This window comes from Mugil cephalus, chromosome 23 (assembly GCF_022458985.1).
Source record: "Mugil cephalus isolate CIBA_MC_2020 chromosome 23, CIBA_Mcephalus_1.1, whole genome shotgun sequence".
In the NCBI taxonomy this organism is placed as follows: Eukaryota; Metazoa; Chordata; class Actinopteri; order Mugiliformes; family Mugilidae; genus Mugil; species Mugil cephalus.
The window spans coordinates 15,224,364-15,248,158 of record NC_061792.1 but is presented as its reverse complement, the minus strand read 5'-3'; the positions used below and the strand labels follow the sequence as shown (position 1 = coordinate 15,248,158).

General features: G+C 42.0%; 4 protein-coding genes across 7 annotated transcripts in view; all 4 read left to right on the top strand.

The window, feature by feature from the left end:
• The first annotated feature begins 234 nt into the window (after nt 1-234).
• Nucleotides 235-3,775, top strand: LOC125000663 (tubulin alpha chain-like). Its single transcript, XM_047576273.1, has 4 exons — nt 235-356; nt 2,117-2,339; nt 2,446-2,594; nt 2,676-3,775. Exons 1-4 carry the CDS (start codon nt 354-356, stop codon nt 3,648-3,650), a joined length of 1,350 nt encoding a protein of 449 aa, XP_047432229.1. The 5' UTR covers nt 235-353; the 3' UTR covers nt 3,651-3,775.
• A 5,616-nt stretch (nt 3,776-9,391) lies between these two features.
• LOC125000675 (four and a half LIM domains protein 2-like) lies at nt 9,392-13,258 on the top strand. The gene is made up of 6 exons (XM_047576295.1): nt 9,392-9,538; nt 10,968-11,145; nt 11,282-11,456; nt 11,541-11,710; nt 12,025-12,211; nt 12,608-13,258. The coding sequence occupies exons 2-6, from the start codon at nt 10,990-10,992 to the stop codon at nt 12,757-12,759; spliced, it is 840 nt and encodes a 279-aa protein (XP_047432251.1). The 5' UTR covers nt 9,392-9,538; nt 10,968-10,989; the 3' UTR covers nt 12,760-13,258.
• Nucleotides 13,259-13,458: 200 nt separating this feature from the next.
• Nucleotides 13,459-19,158, top strand: c23h7orf57 (chromosome 23 C7orf57 homolog). Its single transcript, XM_047576297.1, has 8 exons — nt 13,459-13,607; nt 14,366-14,413; nt 14,562-14,735; nt 15,203-15,287; nt 15,549-15,675; nt 16,301-16,368; nt 16,459-16,559; nt 17,886-19,158. The coding sequence occupies exons 1-8, from the start codon at nt 13,604-13,606 to the stop codon at nt 17,942-17,944; spliced, it is 666 nt and encodes a 221-aa protein (XP_047432253.1). The 5' UTR covers nt 13,459-13,603; the 3' UTR covers nt 17,945-19,158.
• Nucleotides 19,159-20,095: 937 nt separating this feature from the next.
• Nucleotides 20,096-23,795, top strand: part of LOC125000636 (plakophilin-4-like) — a 30,574-nt gene continuing 26,874 nt past the window's right edge. For 2 of the 4 annotated variants that reach the window (XM_047576229.1, XM_047576227.1), the window contains exons 1-2: nt 20,096-20,518; nt 20,950-21,124. In XM_047576229.1, coding sequence (XP_047432185.1) covers nt 20,460-20,518; nt 20,950-21,124 — 234 coding nt within the window. In that variant the 5' untranslated portion in view covers nt 20,096-20,459. Of the gene's footprint in view, nt 20,624-20,949; nt 21,125-23,795 lie in introns of all 4 variants that reach the window. The other 2 variants (XM_047576230.1, XM_047576228.1) reach the window with 2 other exon arrangements.

Genomic DNA, 23,795 nt, shown 5'->3' with positions numbered 1-23,795 from the left:
CATGCTGGAGATGAAGAGATGGTCTTCCGTATTCAATACATTATGTCAGTTGTAGGATTCTTAAATGTAATTATATTATTCAAACATTTTGGTCTAAGCATGACTGTGCCTCTTAAACAAAACAAAAGAGTATAATTTACTTGGACAAAATGTGGGAGTGTGAAAATTCTGGGCTACACTTGAACACAGCACTGCTTAACGGTCGCTCCCGCCGACAGGAGCTTCAAACCGCCGCGTTGGCCCCGCCTCCTCCAAAGAGTATAAATACCACCGACTGCTCTTCCGCTCGTCAATACCGCCTTCATACACCGATACTTCAACGTCGGCAAGAAGGAGAAAAAAACTGCTCAAAAATGGTGAGTCTTAAAGGATGAGATGTTATATATGTACATAATTAATTACATATTAAAGAGTAAGAGGCGATATTCATATAGAGAAAATGTCATTTCGTACAATTAAATGTAGATTATTATTTTTTTTGATTGTCTATATATACTGTAATTGCGATAAACGTAATAAATGTCGTCAAACACGCTTACATTTTTATATTCTCTATTGTTTTCCGGCGTTTGTGTGTGGTTGATGTTATCTGGGGTGAAACCAGGCCGAGATGGTGGCGCAGTTTCAATTGAAAATAGCGACGAAAATTACCGTTTAAACCGTTAAGACTCGTTTTCCTTTTTATACCGTTGCTACCGTTTCACTGGATGAACTAATCTTAAATGCTTTGTAGAAATTTTGTGCGCACTTATACAATATTTTCATTTTGAATGGCTGCATTGAAACAGAAACTTTCACGTCGATTTATTAAGTCTGAGCTGGAGGGCGCCATCAGATAACGCCCTGTCCGTGAATGTTACGGAGGTAGGTCTCTGCAGTGGTGGTGTGGGGGCAGGGAGGATGGAGGGGGCTTTTCAAACTCCTCCATTTTGACTCCTTTTCACTGTTGCTGCCGGTGGGCGGGGCTTCCTGCCACGTCACTCCGCATGACTCATCAGGTCTGTGGGAAGTTACTTCCTGGTGGCAGCCATATTGGCAGATTTAAAACTTCCACATGTTGAGGATTCCTCATTATAGGAGGTTTTATTTGTCACATGCACAGTGATTTTATTTTTTTGCTACTTGCAGCAGTAGTGAAAAACGTATGACAATAAAATTAATTCCACACATCACACCAAGTAAAAATATAATCATATATGAATAACAGAAATAAAATGAACTGAACTTGAAAGGTGGTAGCTCACCTTTCTGTAATAGTTAACACGTTATACATCGTCATGTTAATGGACTGGATTAATATTCCTATGTATATGCCGTGTATCCCACCTGTTTCTTATAAAATTATTGTGATAGTTCTGTATATTTTTTTTTGTGTTTACACAATTTTCTATTTTACGTGATATTAATTGTATTTTTACTCATGACTCTTGAGAGTGTTTTATGTGCAACTAAGCTACTGTGACCAAACCATTTCCCCCGTAGATCATTAAACTCTATCTAATGTTAGTTTTACAGTATTTGAAAGCCATTGTGTCAATAGAGTGCAGTCATGCAGCGGTGTTTAAGTCCAGTTAAGCCTCAGAGTGAAGTAGATGGATGACGTGGCCATAGAAACTTTTCACCGGAGCGGAAAAGCAGAAGCATTGTAATAATAGACGGTAAAGGATGCGTATCAAAACTTTACCTTTGGGAGACTAGAATATGTATCAGATATTAAACGTGGGAGCCTTTTAAAAGATTCTTTATGCCAAATTTTGAAATATCTTTTATTCACTCAGCTTGAATGGGCTGAAGCTTCTAAGGACACTGAGATCTGCACTAGTGTTTAATTTATTATTCAGAGGTTCAGGGCTGAGTTTAACACTAGTGGTATTAGCATTTAACACAAGCTTTTATGCTTATTGGAAAGAGTTCAGCTAAGGGCTTTGACTAAACAAAGCTGTACTGTAATGTTTCCGTCTATAAAAAGCAAGTAAGGCCACAGCATGTGATCTGGGTCCGTGAGTCTGCTGTAGAAATGGATTAACGGACTGACGGTGCCTCATTAAAGTACAGCTTCAGATGATGATGATGATGAACAACATGGTCTCTGATCGCCTCCTCTCCTCCTTTGCAGCGTGAGTGTATTTCTATGCACGTTGGCCAGGCTGGCGCCCAGATGGGCAATGCATGCTGGGAGCTCTACTGTCTGGAGCATGGAATCCAGCCAGATGGTCAGATGCCCAGCGACAAGACCATCGGAGGAGGAGACGACTCATTCAACACCTTCTTCAGTGAGACAGGAGCTGGAAAACATGTCCCCAGAGCCATCTTTGTGGACCTGGAGCCAACTGTCATTGGTAAGTATTTCTAATTGAAAAGAAATTAGCAGTGACTTGTATATTACATCTATAATTGTGGTTTGTTATGTGGCAAATGTACAAATGATTTCTTGTTGCTCCACAGATGAGGTTCGTACAGGAACCTACCGCCAGCTCTTCCACCCTGAGCAGCTCATCACTGGAAAGGAAGATGCAGCCAACAACTATGCCCGTGGTCACTACACAGTTGGCAAGGAGATCATTGATCTGGTTCTTGACAGGACTCGTAAACTGGTGAGTTTTCCTGTAGTGACATCATGAGTTGAGTTCACAGAGAAATCAGTTGTAGACGTAAGATTTATTGTCTTCCTGCAGGCTGACCAGTGCACAGGGCTCCAGGGTTTCCTCATCTTCCACTCCTTTGGAGGAGGAACTGGGTCTGGCTTCACCTCTCTGCTCATGGAGCGTCTCTCTGTTGATTACGGCAAGAAGTCCAAGCTGGAGTTTGCCGTCTATCCAGCTCCTCAGGTGTCCACAGCCGTGGTGGAGCCCTACAACTCCATCCTGACCACCCACACCACCCTGGAGCACTCTGACTGCGCCTTCATGGTGGACAACGAAGCCATCTACGACATCTGCCGCAGAAACCTGGACATCGAGCGCCCCACCTACACCAACCTCAACAGGCTGATTGGACAGATCGTGTCCTCCATCACCGCCTCCCTGCGCTTCGACGGAGCCTTGAACGTAGACCTGACGGAGTTCCAGACCAACCTGGTGCCCTACCCTCGTATCCACTTCCCTCTGGCCACCTACGCCCCAGTTATCTCTGCAGAGAAAGCTTATCACGAGCAGCTATCAGTAGCAGACATCACCAACGCCTGCTTCGAGCCAGCCAATCAGATGGTGAAATGTGACCCTCGTCACGGCAAGTACATGGCCTGCTGTCTGTTGTACCGAGGTGATGTGGTGCCCAAGGACGTCAACTCTGCCATCGCCACCATCAAAACCAAGCGCACCATCCAGTTTGTGGACTGGTGTCCTACAGGCTTCAAGGTGGGCATCAACTACCAGCCCCCCACTGTGGTTCCTGGAGGAGACCTGGCCAAGGTGCAGAGGGCCGTGTGCATGCTGAGCAACACCACCGCCATCGCTGAGGCCTGGGCTCGACTGGACCACAAGTTTGACCTGATGTACGCCAAGAGGGCCTTCGTCCACTGGTACGTCGGAGAGGGCATGGAGGAGGGAGAGTTCTCAGAGGCCAGAGAGGACATGGCTGCCCTGGAGAAGGATTATGAAGAGGTGGGAACCGACAGTGTGGGAGAGGAGGATGAAGGAGAGGAATACTAGGTCCTTGGACTCTGGTCTGTTCACCTCACAGTGGTTCATTGTTTTATGGTTCCATGTGTTCAGTTCTGTTCAATCCTGCATTAAATCCTTTGCAAACCTGCAAATAAAAGGAGCATAAAGTCTGACTTTGTGTTTACTTGACTCCAGAGCACCAGAAAAAGGATCCATTTAAATTCAAACCTTTACTGTAGCTTCAGCCTTAGTTACTGAGGTCACATTTAAATGTAGATTACTGTCTAAAGATGTAACAGGCAAAACTATATTTATCTCCAAACTGAAAATGTTTGACGTGATATTTGAGCTGTCGTGAACACAAAGCACAAAGAGTGACAGTGTCCTTTCAGAATAAAATCTCCTGCAGGATTTACTCTCGGTCTAACAGCCATAATCCTTTAATCTTCAACTATTTCAGCCCCTAATTCTTTCATACTTTATAATGATAAATGTACAAACTCCTTTTGCTTTGAAAACATTTCATCACTGGGAATCAGATGTATCTCCAGAAATTAACCCCACAAAAAGTTTGAGTTCAATTTAAGTTCTGATTGGTTGGAGTTGAGTTAAGGACTCAGACTCTCCTGTAAATACAACTTTCCTTTAGTAAATAACAGATATACACACATGTAATACTGTGTAATTTTTATTTGAATAGTGTCAGATTAACCATGTATTTTATTGTTGCTGCCATCTGCTGGCTGCTTTGTGATCTGCAGCTCTAAGATTAAACCAGAGGCTGATAACGGAAAAAATGACCACAACGAAATCTAGGAAGTCAGTCTCATAAAACAATAAACAGAACTTAATTAAATAATTTATCACCAGACGATTAAATCTGGAATGGGGAAAAAAAAAAATGGATCAAAAACGAGAAATGAATGCAGCTGAAAATATTCATTGATTAGTGAATTATTTTGGGAAATTTCGTCAGATTTTTTTATTATTTATAAATAGAAGTCCTGACATTTAAATTTGTTTAATTATGTTTTTTAAAAAAAGGTTCAAAGAACATAACATTCTACTTATAAACATTCATCACTTGAAGTTTGTATTGGAAACTTTAACCAGTACATTACTTCCAAATGGGTTAATTAGGGAAATTAGCTATTACCGGTTAATAAGAAAAAAACAGCCACGTTTAAGCTGCCATTTCTGCTTTTTTTTAATTCTTTCTTGGAAACTTGTTCAATGGGTTCATTTTCACAGTAATTTCAAAAAGCTTTCAGGGAAAAGCAGCAGGAGCATGATTACGTTTCCCTTTTCCCGCTACTCCGCTATTAGATTACGCTAATGTATTTACGCGGTGTTCGCTGGTGTGCCACCCCACAAAGAGCAGGGAAACTTAAAGACAAATCATACGTTTGTGTTGTCTTTTTGTGCCATTGTTAATGTCATCATTGCCTCATTGGAGACACACATGGTCGGATTATTCCGCTTTATTAGCGAACGAGTGGCTGCTGTTAAGTACTTAAGTAGTACCCGCTAAACCGAACCGCGACGGGGAGGAGACGTGAATGAGCTCAGACTCGCTGCACCAGCTGGGACCACATCAGTTTTATTCTTAGAAACACACACAAAAAAAATGTCATTTAACCTTTGTCAGGTGATGTTTTTGTGGTGAAGAGCCTCCTCATTTAGTTTCAAGTGAGCATCACTAACCCAACAACTGAGGAAAGCTGCATGGAGACATCCAACCAGAGCCTTCAAAGAAACCCCGACATGACAAAGTGAAATGAAGAACATACGGTCTCTAAACCAGGTCTCCTGATGCGCCTGCGAGACGTCTAATCCAATCAAGTCTCCTTCTTTTTTTCTTTTTGCTACTCAGAAAATGTTTCCCAGAAGAAGATAAATGAGGACCCGCTGATAGATTACATTTAGTGTGAATCTACTTTATCCAAAATATGAAATAAATAAACTGGAATTGATTTATTTTATTGGATGGAAGAAGATGGAATTTATTGTTACGTGGTGATGCAGCACCTGGGGGGAGTTTTACTACATTTAATAGCGTTTAACTCTTTAGATAAGGGCGGGGAAAATCATCTTACAGCAGGAAATATAAAAAAATTCCCACACTCTAATATCTGGTGGGAGCTCGTTTAGCTTTGATTCAAGCACTGATTCATTTAGAAGCTTCTAAATTTATTTCCATCCAGTGTTTTTAATTAATTTTTCACCAAGATATTGTATTTACCTTTTATATACACTCCGTGGCCACCTGGACCTGAGCAACTGTTAGCTAAAAACTACAAAAACAGCTAAACACAAGAGCTAAAAGAGCTAAAAAAAAAAAATCAGTTAGCTAAAAACCTCTAAAAAAAAGAAAGCTAGCTAAAAAAAGGTTTGCTAAAAAACGGCTAAAACACACACAAAAAAAAGTTAGTTAAAACAGCTAAGAAATCGGTTAGCTAAAAACAGCTAAAAAATCGGTTAGCCAAAAAATAAGTCAACTAAAAAAACAGCCAGCTAAAAACAGGTAAAAAAATATCAGTTAGCTAAAGACAGTTAGCTACAAACAGATAAAAACGGCTAAAAACCAGCTAGCTAAAGATAGTTAGCTACAAACAACAACAACAAAAAACAGTTAACTAAAAACAGCTAAATAAATCAGTTAGCTAAAAAAACGAGTTAGCCAAAAACAGCTAAAACATCAGTTATCTAAAAACAGCTAAAGCACAGTTAGATAAAAACACACCAATAAAATCGGTTAGCTAAAAACAGCTAAAAAATCGGTTAGCCAAAAAATAAGTTCACTAAAAAAACAGCCAGCTAAAAACGGGTAAAAAAATATCAGTTAGCTAAAGACGGTTAGCTAAAAAAAAATGTTAGTTAAAACAGCTAAGAAATCGGTTAGCTAAAAACAGCTAAAAAATCGGTTAGCCAAAAAATAAGTTCACTAAAAAAACAGCCAGCTAAAAACGGGTAAAAAAATATCAGTTAGCTAAAGACAGTTAGCTACAAACAGATAAAAACGGCTAAAAACCAGCTAGCTAAAGATAGTTAGCTACAAACAACAGCAACAAAAAAAAAAACAGTTAACTAAAAACAGCTAAATAAATCAGTTAGCTAAAAAAACGAGTTAGCTAAAAACAGCTAAAACATCAGTTATCTAAAAACAGCTAAAGCACAGTTAGATAAAAACACACCAATAAAATCAGTTAGCTAAAAAACATCTGGCAGCTGAAAGCAGCAATTATCCAATAGGAGGCTCCTTCCTGTTTGCTGAGTTGGATCCAGGTGAAGACTTGGATAATAAACTAGATGCCCAAAGGAATGTCCAAAATATTTGTGGTCATGAGAGAAATAGTTTGTGTTACACTCTGACTTATTGTGGTGCACCTGCGGGGTGAGTTTCAGTGCAGAACAGCATTTAATTTGATAGTCGCGCCTAAATTCTATTACTTTAATAGTTTTCTACTTTGAGAAGCCGATGATTTCACAAATATTTCCTGGAAAAAGTTACACCTTAGTTTTGTGATGCTCGGACCATAAACCAGTGAAGCAATATGTGCAAAAAATAAGCAGAGAACAGAAAAATGAATAAATTAACATCTTATTTATAGTCACAGAGACACATTTTAATGTATCTGACGTTCGTATATTTAGGTTCATCTAAGAGTTTAGTATCTTCCTTTGGGAATCCATAAAGGGCCCCGTCCTCTAGGATTCTTTGGGAATCTGTTTAACCTCCATGTATTACTAGTGCACCAATGCCCTAATGTAGCAAGTATGGCTTTGGCTATATCATAAAAACAGAAAGCAACGGAAAAGAGCAGGGGTCCCTACAAACGAGGTAATTTACGATTCTTGTTTAGGTTCCGAACTGTGGTTAGCGGACAAACCGGGAGGGAGGTTAACTGAGGCGAAAGTCATAGTTAGATTAATATATTCCAAATGACCAGGTACTGGTCAGCTCAGCTGAGTGTCAGGAGACTCATGCAGCTGCTTCAGGTCATTTAAGTTGACTCCTCCATCATGTGTAGCTCAAGTAAATAGAGACTATATCAGTCAAGGAACATAACGCCCCCATCTGCTTTAGTGCTGTTGCAGTTTCAAAAATAGATTTGCTACATTTGGGACAAATCTGGATAATCAGAGCCAATGATGCCTGATTTCTAGTGCTGCGTATCCGCCGCTACGCTAGCAGCCTGAAAATATTCAGACTTTATCCACAGTCCACTAACATAAAAGTTCAACTGAGTCCATCACATGTTTTTACCGATTCATTTGTCTTTTAAATTGATCATGTGGCTGTGAGGCCATCTGTGGTTTATAATGTACTACCTAGCTGTTTATGGATAAATAAAAAAAAAAAAAAAAAGAAATATTCACTTGTTCGAGATTCCAAAGAGGCATCATATTAATTTGTCTGGACCAGGAGTCTAAAAACCTGTCATCTGATCAAATTAAACCCAGTTGCTTATTAAATTGCGTAACATGTTGACCACAGACTGACAGCGGAGAGATGGGAAATTACAAAGTTGCTGCAAAATGTAAAAAAGAAAAACACTGCTTGTCCTTAGAGAGGTCAAGTATCAGTAGTTATACATCTCCACTTGTATTTTATGGGTTTCTCATAATCAGAATCAGCTTTACTGGTCAAATACGTGTGTGCACATACAAGGAATTTGACTCCAGTGGTACAAGAAAAAGCACTTAAATAGCATAAGTAAGTAGATTCAATTTTTAGAATAAAATAATAATAGAAGCGGATATTCTCTATTTCCAACCCTAGTCTAGACACTCTGGTCTCCGTACGGCGGCCATGTTTGAGTTTGGGACAAATCGACCTATTTATTAGGTTTTTTTTGGAAAGGTCCAAGAGTCCGAGTGTCTGAAATTGACAGAAATTGTTAAGCTACTATCTTAAAACATACAGTGGAGGTCAATGGGAATTATTCCCCCCCCACAAAAAAAACATTATCCAAACTAAATATTAGAGTCAACAAAACTTGTAAGACACCATGCTAGCTGCTTGTGCTAGCGGCTAGGGCTACGTGCAATTTATTCCAGTAAATACATTGTACAGCGGAGGTCAATGGGAATTATTTAAAAAGTAATTAAAAACATTTAAGAATAACCAGATATTAAGAGTTACCGAAACTTGTACGCACAATCTGTAAACCTGAGAGTCTGCAGTCATGCTAGCAATCCCGTGCTAACGGATAAGGCTAAGCACAATGGATAAAGTTTGTTCAAATAAATCATACAGTGGAGGTAAATGGGAATTATTTCCAAAAAAAAATCAAATTTAAGAAAAACCGCTGTTGTCCAAATCAAATATTAGTCACCAAAACTTGTACGAGACAATCTGTTAATCTGAGAGTTTACAACCATGCTAGCAATCCTATGCTAGCGGCTAGGGCTAAATGCGATGGCTAAGTTTTGTTCGAATAAATTGTACAGTGGAGGTCAATGGGAATTATTTACAAAATGATGAAAACATTTAAGAATAACCAAATATTAGAGTCACCAAAACTCCCAGGATTTATTCTCTGCTGAGCTCCAATTTTGCAGCAGTCCGTCAAGTTTTAGAGTCATTTTAGCGTGAGAGAAAACTGTCTAATACCTCATGATGCGATCAACTCCTTACTCCAAATAGCACACGTATAAACTAGGAACATAATTCTCCGTACATGTGTTCCAAATGGGTTTTATAAGTCACATCATCACTGGTGGGGTTTTCTTGGGATTCTTCAGCGTTCCCATTTGATTTTATAGGCGTCTGAATATAAACTGACCTGCCCACTCTGGTCACACCACTGCCTCCACCTTCCTGCCCCAGCGTGGGTCACATTATGCTCTAATTTTATAAAGCAGATGGACTGAAGAGCTCAGAAGGCATCTCTGATCCCAGACTGCAAGCTGCTTTCTCCTCTGACTTCCAGGTAAGACTCTTCTCCTGTCTTGTCCATGTTCTCCTCTGAATTAGTAGACTTCACTTTCTTTAGATAAGAGCTGAGATGTTGACTTGATGTTTGACCAATGCTTCATGATAATGTCCTTTTAGTTCAAGATAGAGACGTAAATCCCACGTGGAAGGGTTTTATAGAGATATGGAGGCTCAAAGGGGTTTCACAGAGGCATATAAAGAGTTTAGAGAAGGATAAAGAAAGATTATAGTAGAGTATAGTGAGTTTGGGAAGGGGTACAGGTGGTTTATGATGGTTTATGGTGAGTTTGAGACAAAGTAGAGTGGGTTTATTAAAGCGTATGGAGCAAAAATACCAAAGATATGAATGGGTGTGGGTGGTACAGATGATTGATGATGGGGTGTGGAGGGTGCAAAGGGTTTTAGAGATGGATACTGAGGGTTTATGGTGAGTTTGAGACAAAGCAGAGTGGGTGTATAAAGGAATATGTAGCAAAAATACCAAAGATATGAATGTGTATGGTGGTACAGATGGTTAATGATGGGGTGTTTAGGATTTAAAGTGGCGTAGGGAGAGTTTCTGAAGGTGGTATGGGGAATTTTTGGAGAATAAATAAGTGTCAGGAGGGTTTATGACTAAATACAGATAAAATAAAGTCAAAATGTGTTACGCCATCCTGCCCTAAAAGTCATACTACTGATTTAAATCCACATACTTAGCTTAGTTTGAGGTTTGTTCAGAGCTGCTCGCTTAAGACAAGGAGTTAAACTGTTTGTGGCCTCACAAAGTTCAAATATCAAATCGTGACTCTTTCTGAACGGCCTACTTACACCAGCATAAAGTTTATTGGACAACTTCAGGCTCTTGCTTCTGATAAGAGAGCAATATTCATCCCAGCAATAATGAAATGTCCCAGAACCACATGACTCTTCCCTTTGAACAACTTCCACTCGTATAAACAGGTTGGATTTAGTCCAGAAATTCATTTCCGGACGAAATCAGGATCTCCAATACCTGCACAGTAACTTTACATAATGAAACGATCTTTGAACCTCCAGTTTTCTTATTATCTGGGTTTAACTTTGAAGGAGTCGAGCCAATTTGACCGTTTTAAACTTAAATTTAGACGCGTTTAAGAGCGAGAAAACCAGATTTAAAAGTCACGTAATGTCCATTAAAGGAGTGGAATTTACTCCACTGATTCAGCCACATTCCTCCGGCTAATTTGTTGGACGTAGTGCTCAATTACATTTCAAGGAAGGGAAGCTACACACTGTACATGGTGTAAGTTATTGTTCATTTATTCACCATGTGATCCTGAGACGTTACTGTGCAGCTTTTGTGGAAACAAAGTCAACTATCCAATTACGGCCCAATCTAATTTTCAAAACGCTCGTTGTGTCGCTGGCCCAGTTCTTCACCGTCTTCCTCTTTCTTCTCGCAGGGAAGAGGAGATTTAAGTCAAAATGGTCGAGCGCTACGACTGCAGGGAGTGTGAGGAGTCCCTGTACGGGCAGAAGTACATCCTGAAGGAGGAAACCCCGTACTGCATCAAGTGCTATGAGGCTCTTTTCTCCAACAACTGTGAAGTGTGCACGAAGCTCATTGGCTGCACCAACAAGGTGTTTTATTTATATTTGTTGTCCTGACGTTGATGCAACCTGCAGGATGCTTCGTAAAAAAACTCACTAACACTGACTCGCCTGTGGAGCATCGAGTGGCCGTTCCTTAGGCTGAAATATTTCTGTTTCTGTGCAGGATCTGTCGTACAAAGACCGCCACTGGCACAGCGAGTGCTTCCTCTGCATCAAGTGCAGCCGGTCCCTGGTCGACCGGCCTTTCGCCACCAAGGACGACATGCTGATGTGCACCGAGTGCTACAGCAACGAGTACTCCGCCAAATGCCATGCGTGTCTGAAGACCATCATGCCAGGTGAGAGGTGGTCCAGGTAGTCTAGACGTGGCGCAGGTTAAAATGAATAAATAAATACCAACTTCTGCGCTCTCCACCCGCCAGGCTCTAAAAAGATGGAGCACAGAGGCAACAGTTGGCATGAGAACTGCTTCACCTGCAACCGCTGCCAGCAGCCCATCGGCACCAGGAGCTTCGTCCAGAAGGACGCCAGCAACTACTGCCTACCCTGCTACGAGAAGCAGTTTGCTCTCAAGTGCTTCCACTGCAAGAAGGTAACGCTCTCTGTTTGTTCTGTGCTTCCTGGGCGTGAAGGTAAATGCACTGGTAATTGTACAGGTAAGAAAGATGGTCGGTGAGGCAGCTGTCAAAGAGAAACTCCCCAAAATGAAGAAATGTGAAGTTAAACTGTCTTATAAAGGATGTGTAGAAGTGCAGAAACTGTTGAAATCACTGACATCAACTTTTAAATTGAGTTCTTAAATGTTAAATTTACCAGAAGGGTTGTTGACCACCCTCATTAATTCAAATCAGTCCATTGTTTTAGGCAAATATTCCATATTCACACGTCCTGTTATCCCATTTCCAGCCCATCACCACTGGAGGAGTGAACTACCGCGACCAGCCCTGGCATAAGGAGTGCTTTGTTTGCATTGGCTGCAAGCAGCAGCTGGCCGGCCAGCGGTTCACTTCCCGGGACGACTTCGCCTACTGCCTCGACTGCTTCTGCAACCTGTTTGCCAAGAAATGTGCCTACTGCACCACCTCGATCAGCGGTAAAGACAAAACGCAGTTCGACCTGCTGTTTTTTGACCTGACAAATTTGCTACTGCAGCTGAATTTAACATTTGAAGTAAAATATGTTGCTGTAGGTTGACGTTTAACAAGAAAAATGAATCTGCTGCAAAGTCCAAGGCGCCGCAGATTTGATCACATGATCCTCATTAATGACAAATTGGTTCTAAACTGTTTAAACTGTCCTCGTTTGTAATTCAATTCTGAATAATTCACAATACCTGCTGAGCCGTAGCTTTGAGGTCGACTTAAGCCATAGTTTGAACAATACCTTTAAATAATGTCTGTATGTTCCCTGGATCATAAGCCTCCAATCGCCACCGATTAAAGAGTTATTACATTACAGGGATCATGAGACTCTTCTCTGCTGTGTTCAGGTCTCGGGGGCAGTAAGTACATCTCCTTCGAGCAGCGCCAGTGGCACAACGACTGCTTCAACTGCAAAAAGTGCAGCGTGTCTCTGGTCGGCCGAGGTTTCCTGACGTGCAAAGACGACATCCTCTGCCCCGACTGTGGCAAAGACTTCTGAGCCGCGCCGCCCAGGACTGGGAGAGCACGGCAGCCTTTTCAATACGTCGACATTATCTGCATGCGCTGACGATACCGAGTGTTAAATGAAGCCAATGTTTGTGAAGCAAATGTTTTCTTTGTTGCTTTCATGTCAAGAACCGTAGAAACAAAAGGCGTCAAAATAAGCATATCTGATAGATATTATAGAGCATATAAGAGTTATTTTAATATATGGCACTGTGACACAATTATTACTAATAATGCTGCTTGTTTTAACTGCATCATAGCAAAGACTGTTTAACTTTACCTCTACTGCGTTGACTCTGTAATTCAACTTGCTATGGAAACGACAAAAATGCTAATTTAATCAGAAATCCTCACGTTCTACATTTTCATTACAAATGTAGCATTTGTAGTTTAACTAACAGGCTTTGCTCATTATGGATTAATACCTTTGTTATTTTCTGACCCTGTCAAACACTAAATTGTTTAATTTAATGTAATTTAAATAAAGGAAGGAAAAAAACAAGAAATCAGTGATTTGGGAGTCTATCTATCTATCTATCTATCTATCTATCTATCTATCTATCTATCTATCTATCTATCTATCTATCTATCTATCTATCTAAAGATCGTCTCTTAACTAACACAGCTAACACATTAGTAAAGACCTCCCACTCTGTTCAATATCAAGATCGACTTTGTCCTTTCACACAGTGGACGAGAAAAGCGCCCCAGCGTCATGCTCTTGTTGTACATACACGATCTTTGGGGGAGCGTACAGGAAGTTGGCAGCAGGTGAAGAGGCTAACAGCATCTAATTGCGGCAACCGACTCGACAATTACGAGAAACTAAACAAAACATGTGTAAGATATGTGTCTTATTTTGTGTTTGTAGTGTCTCTAGCAGCTTTGCTAAAAACGAGCTTTCTTGCAGCGCTTTATCGTTACTGCGGCACCTAGCTAGGCGGCTAACTGAATCAGCGAGGCTTTGTTAGCCACATTGCTAAATAAATCTATAGCATCGAAAATGCCAGAAAAACTCCCTGCAGAGGACGTCTGAGTAGGATGCGTATGCAGACATAGAAAATACCTCGTGATTAAAGTCAAATTATGACATAACACTTTACAACATCGGCTGAAAAAGATCCACTTGTATTAGAATTGCGCCCATGCTAAGTGCTCCATCTTGTTTTATGCCGGTTAGCTTGTATGAGAATATAGCTAATATACGTAGCCTCGCAGAAACATGCACGATAAATCCTCCCCTCCCCTTTATTTATTTATTTTTTTATTTTTAATCCTTAAGTAATATCCTAAATGTGTTACGCCGGTGTCGCAGTGGAGTGCAGACGGGCCCTTCTCTTGCACAAAGCCGAACTCCATTAAAAAAATGCTAATTTAAGAATGGGTTGCCTGTAACGAACTGTGCACTATTTCTTTAACAGCTTGTGTTCATTAAAATATTTTGTTTGGGTGTTATATTAAATTCGGCACCCATAATATCTACGAATTAGTAACATATTGCCAAAAATTTAAGTCTTTCTTATAGGACTGCTGTAATTTACATTCAGTGACACCCTTTGGTTTGTGACACATTATAAAATACTGCTTCATGTCTTCAGCTGAAATGAGTGCTGCTGTACCCAACCATCGAAGGACCAAGCCCGGTGGTAAGATTTTCTCAATGGAATGCAATAAAAAAAAAAAAAGAAAGTGTAAAATTTCTGCAGTAAAATGTCTTTCTAGCTTTGCATTCTGCATAAAAACAGCTTTTAAATGTGGCAAAGTGAACATGATGTAATTCTGAGTTGATTGCAGGTATAAAACCTGGGGCCGTGACCAGCGGCGTGACTGGACCCACCTCCCAGATCCCCGGGCTGTCCCAGACCGCGGACGAAACCTCCCCGGTGGAGCGCACCAGCGGGCGACGTGTCGGGATATTTGAGACGGATTCGGAGTACGTCAAGCTCGCCAAGCAGGGAGGACACAAAGGTGACCTGAAAAACCTCCCCAGCCTCAAAAAAACAGAGACAAGGAGCATCATTAAAAATAAAAACACATCCCAGCTCATTTTGTTTGTGGTTAAAACTGACTCTAGGGGTTCAAAACTAAAAAAAAAAAAAAAATGCTAGAGGATAAGATGTGATAGGAAATGTATAAATGTTAGCTACATCCACACAACACTGGAAAAGATGTCCTGGGTTCGTACTTTCTTTTTCTCGTGGCTTGTGCTGAAAAGTTCAGGGTCGAGTTCCACATCATGTTCCAGGAAGATAAGGAAAAACTCAAAAAATTGCCTTGATTACCAAACTCGGCTCGTGGCTGAGTAATTGTTTGGCCACTGAGCTGAACCGGCTGCCGGCTAAATGCCACATTGTGCTTTTTTAAATGTGAGAAGTGAGTGGTGGTAATTGTTTTTTTTTTGTCTCATCTGTGACCATCGTGCCCCCGTCCTGCAGGCCTGTTGAGTCATGACGCCGATTCAGAGGACAAGCCCATGAAGAACTACAATCCTCCCAACTGGTTCGGCGACGAGTCAAAGAGGTAAGAAGACGCTGCATGTTCAAGGTGACGCCTCCGACGTTTAACCCTGAACGTCTTCCCGCCTTCAGCCCGGGGGAACAACACGCCTCGTAACTCTCAAACCAAAAAAAAAAAAATAAAGCGTCTTTTCCTCTTTTTTCCTTTTTTTTCCTTTTTCTGTTTGTGGGTTTTATTTCTAACGTTGACACTGAGCGCCAGATGAAGCGCGAGCCGCAGTGATTTTATTTCACATGGCTTGTCACCGTGGTTTTGTACTTGCAGTGGAAGCAAAGCAACGTCTCCCGACGGCCAGATGAAGGGAGGCCGGCAGCCTCTGGCTGCACCGTTTGGCACCGATAACGGTTCGACCTGGGAAAGAGAGCGCGATAGGTTTTCTGGTACAGATAAGGTGAATGGTCCAAACTAAACTAGTCACCCATCCCGAAACACTGACGCCTTTGCCGATCTCTTCCATCTTTTATTCATTTTTTTTTTTTTTTTTTTTTTCCCATTTCCATTTATTTATTTGTTTCGCTTATTTTTTTTTTTTTTAATTTTTCTCCCATCGTCACATTTTTCCGTTCGCTTAGAGATCATCATTTGGGTTTGATTCGCTGCCGGTGCTTTTTTATTTCATTTTATAATGATAAATAGAATGAATAAATGTGTTAACACATACCAGGTAAGTACAGAGTGATGTGAGAAGAAGGGAAAACATGATTTAGAGATGGTAAAGGTAAAATGTGCATTGTCTGGACAATAAATGATTCATTTTAGGGTGTTTTGGGGAAAAATTGTGGATATAAATGTATATTTTTTTACGTTTTTGTTTAATTCATTGCATGACTTATCTCATCTGAATTCTTCTCCGCTCATTTCATCCTTTGCTGCACAGCGCTAGTTCGTGCTAGTGTATTAGCTGGTGTATTTTTATTTATTTTATTTTATTTTTTTAATGTCCACATTGATGTTCATTCATGAACCGTCTGTAAAAGCTGCTCAGATAAAGTCTAAAGATCGTCTCCATCCTTCAGACGTCTCCTGATGATGCTGCTGCCGGAGACATGGAGGGACTTTCACTAACCGGCAAATACAAGAGAACGTGAGGAGCTGAACTATGAATGATACACATGTTTTATCGTTTTTGTGTTATTGGACTGAGATGGACTCACGCGTCCTGTCGCCTCCTCAGGTCTTACGATAAGAAGGCTCCTCCAGTCAGCATGTCCAAGCTGCTGAGTCACGGATACGTGGAGGAGAAGAAGAAGTCGCCCAATGACGACGATGCTTCAAGTACGAAGTTTAACAATTAATTCGTCTAATCTAAGACGCGAATGTCAACTTTTTAAAAGGTCAAAACTGATCATTTTCATCACTATTAGTAGCTCTTGCTAGCCTCCCTGCTAATAGTAGCTCTTGCTAGCCTCCCAGCTATTAGTAGCTCTTCCTAGCCTCCCGGCTAATAGAAGCTCTTCCTAGCCTCCCGGCTAATAGTAGCTCTTCTTAGCCTCCCGGCTAATAGTAGCTCTTCCTAGCCTCTCGGCTAATAGAAGCTCTTGCTAGCCTCCCAGCTATTAGTAGCTCTTCCTAGCCTCCCGGCTAATAGAAGCTCTTCCTAGCCTCCCGGCTAATAGAAGCTCTTCCTAGCCTCCCGGCTAATAGTAGCTCTTCCTAGCCTCCCGGCTAATAGAAGCTCTTCCTAGCCTCCCGGCTAATAGTAGCTCTTCCTAGCCTCCCGGCTAATAGTAGCTCTTCCTAGCCTCCCGGCTAATAGTAGCTCTTCCTAGCCTCCCGGCTAATAGTAGCTCTTCCTAGCCTCCCGGCTAATAGTAGCTCTTCCTAGCCTCCCGGCTAATAGAAGCTCTTCCTAGCCTCCCGGCTAATAGAAGCTCTTCCTAGCCTCCCGACTAATAGAAGCTCTTCCTAGCCTCCCGACTAATAGAAGCTCTTCCTAGCATCCCGGCTAATAGTAGCTCTTCCTAGCCTCCCGACTAATAGAAGCCCTTCCTAGCCTCCCGGCTAATAGTAGCTCTTCCTAGCATCCCGGCTAATAGTAGCTCTTCCTAGCCTCCCAGCTTAGAGTAGCTCTTCTTAGCCTCCTAGCTATTAGTAGCCTTTCATGGCCTCCAAGCTATTAGTAGCCCTTCCTAGCCTCCCAGCTAATAGAAGCTCTTCCTAGCCTCCCAGCTAATAGACGCTCTTCCTAGCCTCCCAGCTATTAGTAACTCCTCCTAGCCTTCCAGATCACAGTAGCCTTATCCTATCATCATGGATATTAGTAACTCTTCCTAGCCTCCCAGCTATTAATAGTTCTTCCTAGCTTCTTAGCTATTGGTAGCTCTTCCTAGCCTCCCAGCTAATAGTAACCCTTCGTAGCCTCCCAGTGGTTAGTAGCGCTTCCTAGCTTCTTAGCTGTTGGCGGCTCTTTGTAGCCTCCCAGCTAACAGCAGCTCTTCCTAGCTTCTTAGCTAACGGTGTAGTAGAAGTAGTAGAACATTTGTGAATTTTCACTCGAAAAATCAACATTTCCTTCGCACCGTGACCACTGGCTCGTTCGTCGTGTCCTAAGTGTCACAGCAGATTGTTTCTGTCCCTCAAAATGTCGACTTTGTCTTCCAGGTGTGACCTCAGAACAGACCAGCACCATAGCAACGGAGGACGTGGACGACCTGGAGTAGACCCGGACCACTGCTCGTCTTCACTCTGGATTCACTCGCGTTTATTGTGCATCCACTGACTGTTAGGTTTTGTACTCATGTTTATGCAAAAGGTACTGTCCTTATTTATTTGCTTTAATTTGTAAAAAAGAAAAAGAAAACACAGAGTCACACTTTGAGTAGATGTGTCGGTGCTCGCAGTATTATTTTGTAATGTCCCTCGATTTGAAGGATGTGTGCGGGGCTGGAAGCCGACGGCCTTCGCCTGCTGCCGACTTCCCTCCCCGGTCGTATGAAGATCGAGTTTTTAAAAAGTGTTTCGTGCTAACGAGCTGTGGTTAAAGTGACGTGAAGTATTATTTGTTTCGACCAAGGGCTCCTGCTGTCTGAGGGGACGTCGGAGGGTTTGTGTGTTTTCGTCTTGTTTCGGCTTTCGTGGGCGGTCGGTTACGATCATCTGTTCAGACAGCGACCCTGCAGCGGAGAACACAAACATGACTTCTACAAGGTTGCCCCCACCCACCCCCACCACCCCCCCACACACACTGAAACGTCTAAATGTTTAGTTAAAAGCAGCTGTAGTTCATTATAACGGATCTAAATGTGGATTATTCTGCACATTGAAGCCCTTCACTCTCGAATTGTTGCATCCTCATTCAGCCTAAACACTTAAATTATCTCACACAGACGTTTGGGGGGAAGCTAACTTCCTAAAAGCTAACTTCCGATTTAATTCCCAGTGGAAGACGGAGGCAAACGAGTCCTTAAAAAAAAAAAAAAAACGTGCCAAACGAGCAGCTTGTGTTTTCGACTTCATCTGTAGGAGAAGAACATTTTACTTTAATTAGAAATAATGGTCGTTAGTAAACTCGTCAGCTCACTTATCGAGTGGTTTAGGAGTTTTAGTTTTTACGTTGCAGTCCGATGAACAGCGAATGTATCACGATATAAAAACGGGTTTGTTTCCAGTGAACTGTCGAATATTCAGGTCGGTTGTCGGAAAAAAAAAAAAACCTTCAGTGGCTTAACTCTCCTCCTCGAGTCTCGTCACATGCTTTTTATTTGCTTGTTGGTTTGTTTTAAATAAAAAAAAATGTTCCGGAGGAGACGGAAGACGGAAGAAATCCACGCGACACGACTCAATGTAAGACCCCCCCACACCCCCTCACCCCCCCACCCTGAGGACTGCACTCGGACTCTTAACTGTCATTGAAATAAATGGGCATGTGCATGTACTTGGGTGCTGTCTTATTCATTTATTCTCTTTCAATCTTTAAAAAAAACAAAGTAAATCCAAGTCTAAATTTAGGCTTTTATTTCAAGATATTAACCAAAAGGTTTAATTTTGAATTAGTTTAGAAGAAATTAATTATTTAGTTTTATATAACTATAATTTACCTCAGAATCCATAAATGAAGTAATTTTAAATTTAATGATACAATTATTTGGTAATTTTTCTAATAGAAAACCCTAACCCTAGACCTTACATAAAATATGTGTATATGATCTAGTCACAATGTCTTCATTTGCTAATTGGACATTTATAAAAAAAGAGAAATAAATGTTTATTTTCTATAAAATATAGTGAAAATCGGTTTTAAATAAATGTCATATTGATTTCGTAACAACTATTTTCCTAATTTGCTAATTTATACATTTAAATATGAGTTATTTTTGCAGCACTGGGCTTCCGTAGCACTGACTTCCCTAATATTTATATCATGAATAATGGTTTTAAGTGTCTTAAAAATCTGAATATTATAATAATATTATATGTCTTAACATTAATTTGGTAATTGGACTCAGTGGGTCTTTCTTGTAATTTATAAATTTATAATAAATAAAAAATGGCAGAAAACGGCTTCCTCAAAATTGACTTTATATATATATAGTTTTGCTAATTAAATGGGATTAATTAACGTGTGTATTGTTCTAGTTGGTTCAGTGAGATGAGGAAAAAATGTGGCATGATTGTGCTTCCGTAAAATTGATAATATATTTATCCTGTGAATACAGACACTTTATAAACTTTGATGGTTAAATCTTCTAAAGTCCCACGAGGACCGGACAGGACACACGTTTATGTTAAATGTACACACTTCGAGATGGAAACACACACTGGCCGCTGCAGGTTGCACCCCCCCCCCCCCCCCCCAGCGCGCTGTTTGCACGGAGCTCGTGCAGCTGCAGCAGTGCATGCAGCGGCGTGCGTGCATCGGTGATCGATATCTTCTATCGGAACCGTAAAAAAAAAAAAAAAAAAGAAAAAGGAGCGAAGTGAATCCATAGCCGCATGGTGACGTCACGCCGCTGATCGGCGATAGTGGCAGGGCGGGTTGGTTGGTGGGTGGGTGGCTGGGTGCCGTGTGGACGCCAGGGGTGGATGGATTAAAAAAAAAAAAAGAAAAAGACACGGGAGGGAAGGAAAAGGAAGATACTGCACACGAGGAGTGGACGTGCACAGTTGTTTGTTTGTGTCTTCGTGACGCGTGGGGGATGTAGTGGCTGTCACGGCCGCCTGCCGGGAGGAGGATGGATGCGTAACAGGACGGATCGAGCCAGCTGTGGCCTGCGTCTAACAGCAACATCTGGCCGGTGAGTGGCCCGGGCTCTGCTCGTGTGAACCGCGGGAGACGGGCTCGGTTTTTCCGCTGTGCTCCCCCCGGTCCCCCCCGCTCCCCTCCCCCGGTCTCCGGTCCGGTGAGTCGGTGTGACCTCGTCCTTGATTGAATGATTGATGTTTGACATGTGGTGACTTGTGGTCCTCGCGGATAAGATGGAAGGAGGTGATGATGAACGTGACGTGCCGTTAAATGTGCAGCGTGCATCGTGCACACACCTGCAGATGTAGCGCACAACCGTAAAGGTGTGTGGAGAGAAACGCGCTCTCTAATCTGATCATTGATCCTCCCAGAGGCTGGTGATAGGTGATACGAGCCATAAGGTCACGGGAAGAGTCCCTGCAGGAATATTCTGTGAACCCCCACGACACGCGTGTCCACATCCTGACCGCCTCTTTCCTCCAGGGTCGGCTCTGGACTGTATCGCAGGGAGGTGGAGGAGATGGAGGAGGGCGACGCAGAGGGGGAAGGGCCCGTGGCGGTCAGAGAGGTGCCGAGCGGTCACGGCCACGACACCGGCCCGAACACCACCGCCGCCGCCACGACCACCACCAACCTCCTGGCTTCAGTCAAAGAGCAGGTAGGAGCAGGAGATGCTGCAGTCACACCCTTCAGCCTTCACGGGGATTCGTTTTCTCACCTGTTCTCCCACGTTTGGTTCACCAGGAGGTTATTTTGCATCCCCCTTTTTTGGGGGGACTCTGTTGTGCATCAGGTTTTATTTTGTTATTATTATTTGGGATATTTCTTTTCAGTAGTTGTGGTCATTTAATATTTCTCCTGTGGTAGATTTGCATCCCTTTGTGATCATTCTGTCTATACCCAGTTATTTAGCATCTCTCTGATGTCATTTTGCATCAAGTTTTTCCCTAGTGCTCATTTTGCATCCTCAGTCACCATTGTGTCTCGCTTTGTAGTTATTTTTGCATCCCCAGTCGATGTTGTGTCTCTCTTTGTGGTCATTTTACATCCCTAGTTGAGATTTTGTCAAGTCTCTGTGGTCATTTTGCATCATTAGTCAATGTTGTGTCTATCTTTGTGGTCATTTTGCATCCTCAGTTGATTGTTTGTCAACTCTTTGTGGTCATTTTGCATCCTCAGTTGATTGTTTGTCTCTCTTTAGGGTCATTTTGCATCATTAGTCAACACTTTGTCTCTCTTTGTGGTCATCTTGTGTCCCCAGTTGACGCTTTGTCTCTCTTTGTGGTCATTTTACATCCCTAGTTGAGATTTTGTCAAGTCTCTGTGGTCATTTTGCATCATTAGTCAATGTTGTGTCTATCTTTGTGGTCATTTTGCATCCCTAATTGCATCCACAGTTGACATTGTGTCTCTCTTTGTGGTCATTTTGCATCCTCAGTTAATTGTTTGTCTCTCTTTAGGGTCATTTTGCATCATTAGTCAACGCTTTGTCTCTCTTTCTGGTCATGTTGCATCCCCAGTGGATGTTTTGTCTATCTTTGTGGTCAGTTTGCATCCCTAATTGCATCCACAGTCGACATTGTGTCTCTCTTTGTGGTCATCTTGTGTCCCCAGTTGACGCTTTGTCTCTCTTTGTGGTCATTTTACATCCCTAGTTGAGATTTTGTCAACTCTCTGTGGTCATTCTACACTCTTAGTCGACGTTGTGTCTATCTTTGTTGTCATTTTGCATCCCTAATTGCATCCACAGTCAATGTTTAGCCTCTCTTTGTGGTCATGTAGCATCCCCAGTTGACGCTTTGTCTCTCTTTAGGGTCATTTTGCATCCACAGTCGACATTTTGTCTCAGTTTGTGGTCATTTTGTGTCCCCAATCAAAGTTCTGTCTCTCTTTGTGGTCATCTTGCATCTGTTTCTAGTTATTTAGCATCTCGCTTTGCAAATGATGTTGATGTTGATGATGCCTTTGGCTTCTCTGTGAGGTTTTGAATTCCAGGATGTAACTCAGTCACAACTCACTTAGTATTGTAATTGCGTTTCTGCTGACTTTGAGATTGTTTTGCATCCTCTTTTTTGACACTGTTGTGCACATGATGTTATTTTGCGTCTCTTTGGGGCAGTTTGTTAAGTCTTTCATTTATCGTTTTGCATCCCTCAGCATCTCTCTGAGGTTATTTCTCTGCTAGTCTGTGGCCATTTTGCATCCCTCTTCAAGGGTTTTAGCTTCTGTCAGTCTTGGTCATGTTTGCATCCATTTGCTCTGTGGTGTTCACGGGATAAATTAAGATTTACAGAGCAAACTTGCTCGGCGTATCCAGGAGATTACCTCCAGATGAGACTGAAATGAAATGGATCTCCATCAATTTGCACCCACAATTCTATTAAATCTGTCTTTGATGGTCTCAGTGATGCAGCTTTCGTATCTCAGTGCTCTGAAGGAGGATGGCACCACGTCTAAAGAGTTGTATCGGTTGTGTTTACTCTGTGGAAACGAGCCTTTATAGGAGCTGACAGCAGTGTGACGATAGTGTGTCTTTGCACCTGTTTCCTTTCTCACATTTTAGTCACAGCTTTGTTTTTATGTCATTTCCAGCCACAGCTTTTCACTTAGTGTATTATCTTCTTGTCTTGTTGTCATCCTCGCTCTCAGTTTATCTTTAGTTACATATTTGGACAAACGCTGACATCAGCTGACCTCTGCTTTTATGTTTTTTTTCTGGCTCTAACTTCTTGATGCTCGCTGAAGAACATAAGATGAGGGACACGTGGACGCAGCCTCCGTCTGTCTCTGTTTTTAATTCTGATTTCCATCCCGTCATCGTGGGAGTCGGTCTGTTCTCCCGCTCTTAATTACGCCTGGACCGTGGCCATGTTCTCAACTTAGTCCCCGGGTGTGTTTGACTCTGAATTAGACTTGCTGCTATTTAAAGGCTTATGATGTCCAAGAAAAGAGAACCGGCTCCTAATATTAATCTAAGCTGATGTGGAGTTAAGGAAAAGGACTGATGGGCGTCCTTTTGGTTTTCAGTGAAGACGGGAGGAGCTGTTCAGGAATGTTGAAGTCGTTTTTCTGCACATGCATGGAGCGGTTTGATTAAAATGGGGGTTTCCTGTAAAGAGCATGAACAGTGACCTCCGTGAAGCCGTGTGGTGGATGTTGCGATGAAATATGATCCAATGAGGCGGCTGTGAGCGACACATCAGAAGGGTTAAAGTCAAGGACAAGCCGGCGTTCTGGTGTTTCCGGCTGCTGCAGAGGTTGGTGCAGCTAAGTCGTCTCGGGCTGTTTTAAACTTCAAGGTCTTCATCGTCCCCCCAAAAAGAGCCACA